The sequence below is a fragment of the Dermacentor andersoni genome, chromosome 8 (assembly GCF_023375885.2).
Source record: "Dermacentor andersoni chromosome 8, qqDerAnde1_hic_scaffold, whole genome shotgun sequence".
Classification (NCBI taxonomy): Eukaryota; Metazoa; Arthropoda; class Arachnida; order Ixodida; family Ixodidae; genus Dermacentor; species Dermacentor andersoni.
The window spans coordinates 10,494,465-10,508,883 of record NC_092821.1 but is presented as its reverse complement, the minus strand read 5'-3'; the positions used below and the strand labels follow the sequence as shown (position 1 = coordinate 10,508,883).

The 14,419-nt window shown below is 45.0% G+C and overlaps 2 protein-coding genes across 2 annotated transcripts; one reads left to right on the top strand and one right to left on the bottom strand.

The window, feature by feature from the left end:
* Positions 1–4,661: 4,661 nt before the first annotated feature.
* Positions 4,662–6,412, top strand: LOC126526601 (putative nuclease HARBI1). The gene is made up of 3 exons (XM_050174458.3): positions 4,662–4,976; positions 5,712–5,847; positions 5,916–6,412. The coding sequence occupies exons 1-3, from the start codon at positions 4,662–4,664 to the stop codon at positions 6,410–6,412; spliced, it is 948 nt and encodes a 315-aa protein (XP_050030415.1).
* A 31-nt stretch (positions 6,413–6,443) lies between these two features.
* Positions 6,444–13,610, bottom strand: LOC129383620 (uncharacterized). Its single transcript, XM_055068236.2, has 7 exons — positions 13,419–13,610; positions 10,263–12,433; positions 10,094–10,202; positions 9,348–9,479; positions 9,186–9,255; positions 8,915–9,027; positions 6,444–8,149 (listed from the first exon to the last, which is right to left on the bottom strand). The coding sequence occupies exons 2-7, from the start codon at positions 10,538–10,540 to the stop codon at positions 7,961–7,963; spliced, it is 891 nt and encodes a 296-aa protein (XP_054924211.1). The 5' UTR covers positions 10,541–12,433; positions 13,419–13,610; the 3' UTR covers positions 6,444–7,960.
* Between the last annotated feature and the right edge of the window lie 809 nt (positions 13,611–14,419).

Genomic DNA, 14,419 nt, shown 5'->3' with positions numbered 1-14,419 from the left:
AAGATAGCTGACATAGGGAATTATATGGTGGATTGGATTGACGATTCTCGCAGGAATGGAGGACGCTTAAAAGCAGTGAAGAAACTATGAATAGGCAAGCATCAGATGTATGCTCTAAGAGACAAAGCCGGCAATATTATTACTAATATGGGAAAGATAGTTCAAGTGGCTGACGAGTTCTATAGAGATTTATACAGTACCAGTGTCACCCACGACGATAATGGAAGAGAGAATAGTCTAGAGGAATTCGAAATCCCACAGGTAACACCGGAAGAAGTAAAGAAAGTCTTGGGAGCTATGCAAAGGGGGAAGGCAGCTGGGGAGGACGAGGTAACAACAGAGTTGTTGAAAGATGGTGGGAGGTTTTTTTAGAAAAACTGGCCACCCTGTATACGCAATGCCTCATGACCTCGAGCGTACTGGAACCTTGCAAGAACGCAACATATTCTCAATCCTTAAGAGAGGGGACGCCAAAGACTTGAAAAATTATAGAGCGATCAGCTTACTGTCCGTTGCTTACAAAGAATTTACTAAGGTTATCGCAAATAGAATGATTAACACCTTAGACTTCTGTCAACCAAAGGACCAGGCAAGATTTCGTAAAGGCTACTCAACAATAGACCATATTCACACTATCAATCAGGCAATAGAGAAATATGCTGAACACAACCAACCCTTATATATACCTTTCAATATTACGAGATAGCGCTTGATTCAGTCGAAACCTCAGCAGTCATGCAGGCATTACGGAATAAGGGTGTAGATGAGCCGTATGTAAAAATCCTGAATCATATCTATAGGGGCTCGCCAGCCACCGTACACACTAAACATTTTAACAACCTTAAGGGTGTAAATCAGTTTGTCGCCAGACGAACACCCTAAGGGTGCTGTTGTCTACACCTTATAGTTGGGGTGCAATTATAGCACCCTAGAGGAAGGGTGTCCAGCAAAATAAATTTACGGTGTAAGGGTGCAAGTCCACATTACCACCCATCTATGTGGATGTTGGAAGGGTGTACACCCTTTTATTCCTAGTGTCTATGGAAGGCAGGTTCGGCAGTACACGCCTTCAATTACTACAATGTACAGCGATCCACGCGTAACTCTCGCGTGTGCCAGAAGGTTCCAGTTCGGCTACCAAACGCACCGTCAAACAGCCGGCCTTGAAGCTTCGATGGGCATACACAACACCTATACGTGTGAATCACATTACATATTAGTAATTCATGGTGTATATTGCAAAACCTGTCTTCGCTGCACAAATACAACCTAGCAAATGAGACTTTTGAGCATGTATATCAACACCAACAGTTATCACGATTTCCAGATCTATATAACATGCAGCACAGACTGGTAAGATATATGCTGCATCTTCAAGAAAAATGTAAATATATTTATTGCATGCTGCAATACAGAGTACAACATATACATAAATCACATGAAATATAAACATGCTCAATCACCAAACCCATCGGTAAGTACAAGATCATGTACATTTCCCACAAATGTATCTAAACTACATGTATTGATCAAATCTGTTATTAGAGAAGAAACTATGTATAGCGGCACTGAAAGAGCCTGAGTTGACCAGGCAGTGTTTTGGCCACATAAAGGAACAAATTTTCAGTATTAAGCTCAATGAACGAAAATTCAAGTTTGGTGCCTTGAAAAAAAAAAAAGGGATATTGCAAAGGTGAATTAGGGAAGTAATTGAAATGCAGAGCAAACGCACAAGAAAGACACCTGTTATTTTGTACACTAATGTAATCGCAAAGCATTATGAAAAGTTTGGAAAGTCGATGTAAGCATAACTGGCCAACATTTTTCAGACTGAAACAATACTTTCTAAGCATACACGTGCTTTAAGTGAGGTTTAAGCCAGGAGCATTATTGCTAATTTTCTCTTTCCAACAAGATTACCGGAGCACGAAAAATATGTAGAATTTCTTAGTGCCGACATAGTTTGTCCTCTTTTGTGAAACGAGAGTTCTCTGGACTAAAGAAAGGTGCTGTGTAGCAGATTTTCTAACTACAATTCCAGTTTCTATAAATTGGAAAATAATTGGAAATTTAGGAATTGCGTTTACTGTGAACGCTAAACCACTATGTCACTGTGCATGCAACAAGGCACATACAGCAGCAAAAGCGAATAAATTTACAGTAGCCTTTTCACCATAGAAAATAAGAGTGAATAAAATTTTAAGACACTAACAATGACATCTCTCAACAACAGACATTTGTCCAATAGTGTGTATGTGACCTTAATATAAGATTGACATTATGAAATCTGCAACATATCTGCATTACACGTTATAAGTACTGCAGCTGAGAACCTTACGGGATATGGCACATTAAGACTGAGATGCACAAGACATTAAAATGACTGTTTTTACACATTAATACACTAGGAGACAGTAGTTTTACAGAGTGCACACAAAATGAAAATGAGGGCACCCCCACTGGCATTCTCATTTGCCCTGCAATACATGCATCCAGCCCAACAATCTACAACTCTCCAATGCAGTTTAATAGACCTTTTCTGTATTCTAAAATTTATTGTGTATTTATTATTTGCTAATTTAGTAAGAATTGACATTTCGGCATACTTTCGTTGAAAATTTAGAATGTGTTGTTAACTATTTTTCTTAGAGCACGCCCCTTTCTTTCAATGGGCTAGCTTGGCAATACGGTGACAAGTAGTATTCCCAAAGATCATAAGTTTAAATAAACTTATGATCCTTCCTCATGCTCCCACTTTCTACTTCATGCTCTAAACTGCGATACCCCTCCTAGGCAGGTTTTATGTTAATCTGCGAATACTTACATGGTCCTTCTTTCTGTAGCCTCTCAACTAGATCCTGAAATTTTTTGTCTCCTAAAAAATCATCTTTACGGCCCAAAATATATTGCACGATTACCCTTCACTTGGGAGGGATTGTATATAAGTGTTCACATATTCAATGAACCTCAGAGCCACAACCATTTCTCATCCTGTGTTGCAACTACTCATATGAGTCGTAATGGTTGTAAATTGGCTACCTGCCCTGTCCCGCTTAAAAGTACGTTTTGCCACATGGAAAATGACCACAAGCATTGCATTTGATTGAATGAGTGCTCCTGTGCATGTTTTTTTTTCTCGTCTTTTAATGGCTAGTTTCAACATGGTCAAGTTGTCTGAAAACTGTCTAGCCTCAACCAATACTGCGTGTATTTCAAAACGATGAAACATTCATTTTTCAAGACTTCTTACAAATTAAGCGAGACAGATTTTCACGATGCAAATGAGGAACGGTTGTGCTTATAGACAATGATAGGCCTGCTATATCCTGCAAAACTTTGTGAACTGAAATATGCTTGCGATTTTCATGAGCAGCTAGCTCAGTACAAGAAATAGGTACATTGCCTGCGGAAACGTTTTTTCAACGCCCTCGAGGGGTCCTAGTTTCTTGTAAGTAATTTAAATCCCATGCACTCTAGATTGTAATCCGGCGCATGTTGATTTTGATATTGTATTCAAAATAAAAACAGTTCAAATTTTAAGGTTTTGAGAATTATATAGAAATACATTAAAGGTAGAAGAGTGTAATGCAACGCGCAAATAACAAGCTCATTGCAGAGAGTTAAACAAACATTCCTTTCCTGCAAATAAATTGGTAGCAGGAAGGTCATACGAAATTAGCAGTGAATGCACAATAAAGAATATGATGCTGCAACGCCCCATTCTGTAAATATTCTTGCACAAAGAAAATCCTCATTTTGAAAGGCCATCAAGAAAATGCAAGTGTATACTTTGTATCAGGAATGATACCTGCAGTATGCACTGTACCATCGGCAATATTGACACGTGTACTTGTCTTTATCGGGGGACACGTTTCGCCACCTAACAAATGTTATCGCACAGCGCGGAACGCGCCTGCATGTATCCGAAGTTTCTGGAAAGTTATCGATGCTTCTATCCGCTGTCTGTTGTCGCCGAACCTTTGTTATCTCATTTCATCGCGTGACGCGAATGGTGTAGAACTTTGTGGAAGACACGCGGGTCCAAGCGATTAGTCTGGAACATTCGACGACTGCTGTTTAAAAGCCGGCGCCCTCGACCCGCTGGGGTACGATCGGAGATGGTTGTTCGGCGCGTTCGTTCGGTTACCGGCGCGCGCGATTGGCCGACTCCGCGCCGACGTCGCCAGCCGCGGGGCGCGGCGCCGTTTTTGGTGACGTCAAAATGACGACACGCTCCTGTCAATCATCCGCCCACCAAGCATTTCTTCCGAACGCGACGGGAGTTGAGAAGTTTGGAGCGATCATCACTCGTTACGAGACCGGCTTGGCATGGCGCGTCTGATAGATTGGATTAGACCCAAAGGCGGCTTCGGCTGCTGACTAGCACGTTCGGATCCAATCCATAGTTTAATTCGAGAAAAATGGCGCTTGCGTTAGAAACTTCGGTTGTTGCGCTGGCGTTGCTTGAGGAGGAAGGAGAGCGGATGGAGGTGCGAAATGCGTTTGAAGAGATGACAGAAGGCGAATTCCGGCGTCGTTTTCGTTTCTCAAAAGAAACGGTGCGTTGGTTGTGCGGTGAACTCGACCCCATCATCGGGTGCCAGCGAGCCAGTGGAATTTCTACTGAGCGGAAGGTGTTGTGCGCGCTGAGGTTTTTCGCAATGGGAAGCTTCCAGCGGGGCGTCGGCAGTGAAGAATTCATCGGCCTGTCGCAGTCGTCCGTCAGCGACACTATCTACGAAGTGGCAAACGCCATAACTGTTGTTAGCGGGCAAAAGCGGTGGGTGGACTTCCCCCAGACGACAGGCGCGATGGCCAGGGCAAAGGCGGCGTTTGCGCGGCTCGGACTTATCCCCGGTGTGCTCGGCTGCGTCGATGGCACACTTATCGCCATACAGCAGCCCCAAGGCCTGAGCCCCGGGGATACACAGAGCTATATATCGAGGAAGGGTTTCTACGCCATGAACACCATGATCGTAAGTATTATTCTTGCATTGTATCCTTAACAATTTTCATTGTTCGTTTGTGTCGCAGTAATTTTCCACTTCACTCGGACTGTTGCAACAGAATGTAGTAGGAGCGGTGTTCTCGATCTATCCGCAGCGGGAATTGATTCCTTTTGAGGGTACATCGCGATGGAACAGTGATGAAATCTTGCGGTGCGGGACACACTACGGCTCAGCGGTCTCCACAGCGCATGAAATTGATGTTGCTCGATTGCGGAGTATCCCCGAAGCTTGATTCACGATTTCGATGGATTCAAAACGCCGCTCCTGCTGGATTATGCCGTAGTACTCGCTGTCCTGTGCTGCCGTCCTGCACACGTTTAATGATGGGCGCTACATATTGCAATACATGTGCCATTGAATAGCACTAAAGGAGTTCTTTGATCCCGGTTTTGTGCCTGCAATATTTCATGTTGGATGTGTTGCGGAACATTAGCTGAAACACGCAACAGTAATGTGGGTAAACGCGGGGGTGCCAGCAAGTTGTGACGTTCCGAGCAGTTAACAGGCGGGCTAGTCTGACAGTGCCCTGACGAAAACAAGTCCGCGTGTTGAAAATTTAACTACGAAACGTTCCATATCCGAGATTCGTTCATAGCAGTATTCGAACAGTCTGTCAGTGTGCGGATATTCAATTAGGTTCATATAACAAAGTGCTTTAAAGGACTTGTACGACAACTGTTTGCACTAATTTTAAATCTGCAGACATGCGATGCAGACATCTGGATCGAAGACATCAACCCCTGCTTCCCGGGGTCCTGTCATGATTCATGGGTGTGGCGTAGGAACCCTCTCCGTACATACCTTGAAGCAGAAGTGCGCCCTGGTGAATCTTTGCTTGGTAAGTGCTGCAAATGTGCGCCACAATGGAGTAGATATTGCTTAAACTGTCACCCTGCCCTTGCGCAGGAGACTCCGGTTATCCCTTGGAGCCGTGGCTCTTGACACCAGTGCCGGGGCATCCAGCTGGCAGCACCCCTGAGGGCCTCTGCAACAAGGAGCACACCGCCATGCGCAGTGTTGTGGAGAGGTGCATCGGGGTCCTAAAGAGCAGGTTCCGCTGCTTGCAGCGTTACCGGACCCTGCTCTACAACCCCGATCGAGCAGCGACCATCATTGCCGCTTGTGCAGCTCTTCACAACATTGCCTTGGCGGCACGTGAGCCTGCCCCGAAAGAGGACGATGACGACAGTGACGTGCCTCCAGCTGTCCAGCAGACTGCAGATCTGGTCGACCCGCCAGCACCACCCATGCGGGTGCCACCACCGCGGGAGCTATACCTGAGGGGCCAGCAGCAGCGCAACCGCGTGGTGAACCTTTTTCAAGGACCACGGGGAGTGCATGCTGACCACCTCCGGAGGGTACGCCGCCGCCTGCTGCGACCTCGTCGGCAGCAGCCAATGTAATGCTGCAACTGCTTGGTACGTAAATTTTTTTTCACAGGTGGGAAAAGAAAGTGAAACGAATGCTGTCGGTATGCTAAAGTTTACAAACACACTATTGGTGTGGGCTCATTAGCCACGGTGAATTTATTACTCACTTATTATGAAGTCAACGTCAAGCAATACAATGCACTGTTTCCTCCCCAGAGCATCACGCTGTGACTCAGTTTACTATGTTCTCCAGGTTGGCGCAATATTTTTGGAATGATAACATCTTGTACATTAGCTACCCATCTCAATGAAACCATGTTATTTTAATGAATGACCCTATGGCTGCACAAGCTTGTGCACAATGCCATCCTGATGAACTGTGCATATTTTTTATGCACGGGAAAAAAACTGTGTACAAGAAAGAGCATAACATAAGCGCATATGCCATATCCTTCTTTGTTGTCCTTCTCTTTAGCACACAACAACTTGCTATCCTTCCTATGAAGTATGTTGCCTAACACTTATGCACAAGCAGCGGCCTAACTGTGAATGGGACACGGTGTCAGAGTTTGTCACCGAGCCAAAGTGACCACCCCACAAACTGGCGGGTAGTCCGAAAAAGCCTGCTTGAATCGGGACTGCAATGCCGGCAAGTGGGAATACTGAATCATGCTTAAAAAAATTTAATGCACGACATGAGCGCCATCTTAGAACTGAAATTGTATCAGAACTGTGCGATATAATATAGTTGAGTAAAAAAAAGTTGCCCTTACTGTAAGGTAAAAAGAAAAAAGAGTCATTTTCCAATATACGTACAGATGTTAAGAGGCGCCTGCCTCTCCTCTGCACAGACACATACACATAGCACAACAAAGTCGAAGCAATACACAAAAACAAACTCCCACAAGTATTTCAGAAGTCGCGACACAAAACCTAGTGCACAGTCCAAGTTCTTAAGTGCCCTCACGTGGAATGCGATATTTTTGAAAGTATGCAAAAAAGGCAACCTTTGGTGCTTGTTTAAACATATACACAATACCCTTTGCTGCAGGTTTAAAACTATACACAACAACCTTCGCTGCAGGTTTAAAGCTATACACAACAACCTTCGCTGCAGGTTTAAAACTATACACAACACCTTTTGCTGCAGGTTTAAAACTATACACAACACCTTTTGCTGCAGGTTTAAAACTATACACAACAACCTTCGCTGCAGGTTTAAAACTATACACAACAACCTTCGCTGCAGGTTTAAAACTATACACAACAACCTTCGCTGCAGGTTTAAAACTATACACAACAACCTTCGCTGCAGGTTTAAAACTATGCACAACAACCTTCGCTGTAGGTTTAAAACTATACACAACACCTCTTGCTGCAGATTTAAAACTATACACAACACCTCTTGCTGCAGATTTAAAACTATACACAACACCTCTTGCTGCAGATTTAAAACTGTACACAACAACCTTCGCTGCAGATTTAAAATATTATGCACTGCAGATTTCAAAAAATATGCACTGCAGCCTTTTTAAAAAACTGCAACAGCCTTTGCTGCAGATGAAGAGATATAGCAAAATTTTAAATTATTGTGCAGGCCGCTGCAGTGCCGCTGCGCAGCTCCTGCAAAGCCTGGCCCTGTTGATGCAGGATGGCCTCCAGGGCTGAAGACTGCCTGTCTGCAGCCTCCCTGTGGAGCCTGGCCTCAGTTGCCAGCTGTTCGAGGGCCACAGCCTGGCGGGTGGCCGCATCCCGGAGCTCCGCAATCAGCTGGAAACGAAGAAATATGTCGCCAATGTCCCCTCGGAATTCTTCGCTACCGACACTTCGCTGGGAGCTTCTGTTTATGGAGAGTCTCAGCGTGCACAACACATTGTCTCCGCTTAAAATCCACTGACCCAGCGGCATCCGTCAATAGTGCCGAGTTCTGCGCACAACCAATTCCCGTTGTTTGGACAGACCATAAGGGTGCCAGAATTCATTTTCTGTCACCTCCTCAAACGCATCTTACACCTCCAAGCACATCTTCGTAAGAAACCAAACAGCCCTTTTCAGGGCTACGCACCAGTCTGCCTGGCGGGCGATTGTGCAGTATCAGCGATTCTGTCCTATATACTGCTCCAGCATGCAAAACATACCCCAACCAATGATCGAAGAAGGCGTGCAGATGCGACGTTATAATTGCGAAAATGTACATGTACTTGGTGACTATGCTGAGGATTTAGTTCCTTACATACTTAGGTTTGTTTTTCTGTAGGAGTGTGCAAATAGTAAATGTTTGGTACGAATTAATTTTGAAGAAAATACCCAATAGAAAAACACTTCATCGAATATTGTAAAATCGCAAATATTCGTCCATAAGTTTCCTTATTTTCCATTTGCCCAGATTCGCCATAAAGTTTTTGTTTAATTTCAAGGCAGAATGGCTGTTTATTGCACTTCAAGGTTATCGAAAAAAACTTCTCGGCTACATCCATTTGCATCCTATCTCTTTTTGAGATATATCCGCAGTGCACAGAAATAGTATCCACGAACCGTGTTGGTTTGCTGCTGCTGCTCACTGCTCCGGGTGTGCAGTTCCACTAGGCGAGGGAGGGCCTCATGGGCACCCGCCGGCGGCACTCGGCGGCGCCTTTGGCGTTGTGGTTCTGAAAGCATACAAGTTATGCTATTTTTTTCACAGCAGAAGAATATGTAACTCATGTTTAAAAGGACTGACATGGTAAGAAGCATCACATGCCGATGGGCGATTCCATTAAACTGTTAATATTGGTACAGCTAAGAGGACAAGGCGACTCCAACTTACGAGATGGAGCACTCAGGCACTCCTGGGCCGCATCCTGCTCGGCCACACCACCGGCACCACGTGCAACGCTCTGAAAAGCCCGTTCAAATAAGACACTGCTTTATGGACACCGAGTGCAATAAACGAATACAAAAAAAAGAAATGCGATGTGTACAAATTCACCTGCAAGCCACTGGTGCCGGGCGTCTCGCCAAACGAAACTGTAGGCTGGGCGGGCAATGGCTGCATGGGCTGAGGGCGCCGGATGTCCCCAGCGAGAGCTCGCGCCTGCAGGCTCTCATCTAGGGGGACCAACTGTAAGCATGTGTTGAGAATGTGTCACAAAACTTCTCTGCACGCATAGCGATGTTTGTACCAACAGCTACTAATAATAACTGATACGGTTTAATGTAGCGAGTGTGCGCGTAATGGGGGCAGTGCGCAGCTAGATTTTTTTTTTGAGGGGTGTTTGAAAACAGCATGCTATCCACACAAAGACCTTCGAGAAGGGGAGGGGGCGTGTTTGGTGCGCCAGCCACTGGCTATGCCCCTCAGTCGATGGTCTCAAACAGTTTCGAGCACGTAGGTTCCTCTAATATGCCTCAAAATTAGGTTCACGGGCGTCCTTTCACCAGTGCAGATTCGACCGTCTCCGACAAAGTTCTAAGCAACACCGCCCTAGCGTGACCTTTTCCTAAACGTTTGTAGGCAAAAGAACCCACTTTTTACCGTCTCGACGCGACACGCAAGCGGATATTTTCGACGCCTAACGTGAGCTACACACCGTGTCACGACAAACGACACACCGTAATACGCTTTTTGTCACCGTAGGCCGCGTCGCATTGAACCTCGCTTGCCGAATTTCTGACGGTCACAAAGTGCTAGTTCACAACACTTAGGCGATAATAGTATTCTAAGCCACTGTTTACCGCTTCCGACCGCCCGTACACAGCAGCTCGCCCACCATCCACCCGCGTGGTTCCGGTTAGCTGCAGGATGCGGCCGTGGAATCCACCGAGCTGACCGCCTCCGGTTCCCCTGTAAATAACAAACCCAGCGTATGAGACGACTGGCTGAAATGGATCCGCGCACGCTCACCTTTGCTGCTGCCTGACAAGGGCCAGCGCCTGGTCCGCGTAGAACCGCTGCTTCCGCCAGAAGGCCTGCCATTGCTGCACGGTCTTGCGTGCAGGGCCTTCGGCATCCAGCAGCGCCTTCAGCTGGGCCCACAGCGCCTCCTTGTCGGCCTTTGTGAGCGATGGCCCCAGTGGGTACGACGGCGCCACGAGGGCGGCGTGCTCCTCCACAACAGACAGGAGGAGCTCCCTCTGGCGCGCCGAAACCCGGGGGCCGAGCGGCACGTTTCGGTGCGACATTTTGAAAAGTCCGCCGAGTAGACCGCGTTTTTTTTTTTTTCTCGCGCCGTGCGCAACACCACCTAGCGACCTTCCAGAAAAACTGATTCTAATACATTGTAATAGTCGTACACATTACTATTTGAGAACGTGTTTAAGCTTGAGAATAAAAAATACATTTTTTTCATACAGACATTTGATTTATTAGAAAGCGAAAACCATTTCGGTTTATAGTATATGGTCCCCAAGCAGACGACAGACGAGGCAACGCAACGTCCGGGGAGTTCACCGCTTGCTGATTGGCTGCTCTCTCCGTCCCCTTGTCACAAATTTTGCATACTGCCAATTCGTGACGTTGCAGCAACTGAACAGAACGCGTATCGAACAAAATATCTCCGATCGCGCCCAAGATTTTCGACGATCGCCGAGCGTGTTCGCCGCTATCGTTGTGCTATAAGTGTAGCCTGTTTTGTGGGCACAGGTTCGCCCAATAAAAGTTAGTTTTGTCGTTCACAGTATTGCTACTGTGTTATTCAACGTTATTCAAGGTTAAATTCCCTTTCAGTGTGGTTATCGGCTAATCAGTTGAGCCTAAATGTTAAAAAAACAAAGTATATTGTTTTTACTCCTATTAACAAGCCAGTTAAGTTCGCATCTTTTTTAATATTTCAATCGCAACCACTTGAAAGGGTTTCCCAGTACAAGTTCTTTGGTGTACTCTTCCATGAAAATCTACGGTGGACGCATCACGTAAGTTACATTAAACGTAGCAAAGCAATTAATTGGTATGCTCAATAAGCATCGCGCGCTGTTACCTTTAAAACTTAAACGTCAGTTATACTTTTCTACTATTCATTCTAGATTCCACTATTGTCTACTTATCTGGGGCATCACTTCTAAGGCTAACTTGGAAACTCTATTCTGAATGCAGAAAAAGTGTGTTCGTATTATTCATAACCTATCGATGTACGAACATACCTCTGAGTACTTTCACCAGGACAGTATTTTGAGTGTCACTGGTCTATATAAACAAAAGTTATCCGAAAAAGCATTTTTAGAATTCATAAGTAATCGTGAGAACTTTTTTGCTATATATACTAATACCACAACTAACTACACCTTAACAGCTAGGAACTTTATTAAGGTAAAAACTAGAACAAACTACGGCAATCAGCTTTTACAGTGGCAGATTCCTAATTTACTTAATGATGAGCATGCTTTATTTGATATCATGCAAGATTCCTCAACCATTTCAATATTCAGAAAGAAATCAAAACTGTACTTTTCGAACAATTGACACCTGTTTGTTGTAACTTATTTTGTTTTTCGACTGATATGCAATTTCATGCGTTGCAAGACTTTTTGTTCCCATTTGGCTTTTGGCCTTCCTGTATCTTTCTGTAGGTACTTTATTTCTTCATTTTCATTATTTATACTTATTGTGTTGCATTGATTTATTGTATGTATAATTGTATCATTCGTATATACAAGTATGTATATGTGTGTATTATGTGTATATATGTATACATTTTTTTGCACTGTTGTCTGCTGTGCTCGTGGCGCCAGGGGCCTAGTCAGGCGTGTATAGTCTCGCCTTTTGCTCCGGCGCCATGACAATCTTGTATTGTCAAAATTGTAATAAAATTCAAACTTCAAACCACCACGTGACAATATTTACAACCACACACAACTGCACATGATATCAAGCTTAGGCGGCCAAGGAGCCTCAGAGTTTTAAATTATAACTTGACTTATTATACTACACTACACACCTATATCTACTTACATGGTTGTCTTCCCAACTGCTTTAAAGAAGACATCATTCATCTGTCTGAAGGCGAACACAAGTGGCTTGCTCTTGATGGAGGGTACCAAGGCTGGGCATTGTGAAACTGCTGCTATCATCTGCATGACCTGCGAGAAACGACCCTCTAAGTTCAAGATAAACAAATGCTATTAGAACAAAAGACAAGATCACTAGCAATGAGCATCGTTTTGGTTTGCACGAGAAAAGGCAAAAATATGGACTTTGTGCTGCTTACTAAAGAAGAAGCAAGCCTCCTTCCAGATGTTGCAGTCGTGCATTGAGATTGTCACACAGCTGTGTGTTTGTATGCTTATAGGCTGCTGTCACTACTGTGCCAGCATGCGTTGCGTAGTTTATTATTTCAAGTTATATTGATTATTGTGTTTTCTTGGCAATTCTTCGCAAACAGCACCAGCAAGGAAGTAGCTCACTTACGCACATACTCCCTTTTGAGGAGCGAATTCACACACGCACGCACGCACGCACACACACACACACACACACACACACACACACACAAGCCTCTACCACATGAGCAGCTTCCCACGCTAGACACACTGCACTTCTTTTTATCCTTTGACAATCCTACTGCTAAGGCATAAAAAAGCCTTTGTGTGACCAACCCCAAACTTCTCAACCTACACTTACTGCTTAAACACTTCCTTGAGAGCGAACACAAGCCTTCTAGCTTCCATAGTGCTCCAAATGTAGTTACGAATTTCAATATTGCTATAGGCGACAGCTCTAGAAGGGCATGCAAACTACCCGGAGAGACCTAAAGCTTGTATATCATATCTCTAATACACAACACTTCAAATTTTCTAGATTTATTAAAGCTCCTGAAAACAATTGCTATATACGTAGAACGGTCTCGAATACCTACCATTCACAATTTCAGCGGTTGGCTGCATCAACCGAAATGTGGGCTAATGGGAAATCCACGTCTTTAAGATCAGAATTAGTGTAATGGCGAAACACACTACCTGACTTCTTACTCATTTATTTATGCTCTGGATGTAACGTTCCTTTCACAATAACAATCAAGGATATCGATTCATCAGGGCAGAGGAGGGAAAAGGAGGAAGCGTATACCTGACAAGTTCCCACTGGTCCTCCCGAGAAACGGCGCCTCATACACCAGTTGTCCAGGGTGGCTTAAAACCAAACTCGGCTTTCAGGCGGGAACACTCGCTGCATCAAATTTGAAGAGTTTTATTGCGAGTAAAACTCTAGCGACCTTACGCAATACATACGCACGCATACAAAAAGCACTCGCACGCACAAACAAATGTATGCACTCTCAAAGCGCAGACACAAAAGCGCGCACATTCATAAACACAAACAAGCGCACATACATGCAGGCAGACACGCTAACACGTGCACGCACACACACGACCCACACAGAAACATGCGCGCGCACGCACGCACACACAAACACGCTCACAAAACACGTAGTACGCAGTAGACACACGCAAACACGCCGGCAAATACAAACTGGCATGTACGCGCGCGCGCGTACGCACGCACACACACACACAACGAGCCGAGCACACGCACACAAACACACACACACACACAGATACATACACACAGCGAGCCGAGCGTGCGCGCGCGCACACACACACAAAGGAAGCGGGAAACATGCTGAAGGCGTCCGGAAGCCGCAGCACGGGACCGCGTCAGGGAGAAGCAATACCGTGCCCATTCTTTCGAAACATGGCAAACTCAGTCGTCCTTTTTCTACGCTAGGGAACAATGGCCGACCACATTTCACTTAAGTGCGAAAGACCGTACAACAATCCGCGCTGAACGTACTACAAGTGAATCACATCTACGAACGTTCAAGCTCTGAGAAACAAAGTGGAACGATGCAGGCGCACCACGCCCGTTGTAGGTTTGACACACAATCACACGGGGCACGATCGAGCTAGTTAACTAGCCCTACTACGAGCGCAGCTGCTCTTGCCCTCACATTAGTGAATTATGCTACGAGATTACAGTAAGATACTTCTAGAACGAAGAAAAACACGTAACCCACCAAAGCAATAGCAAATAAATGGACACTTGCCTAAAAATTTCCATTATGGCAGCAC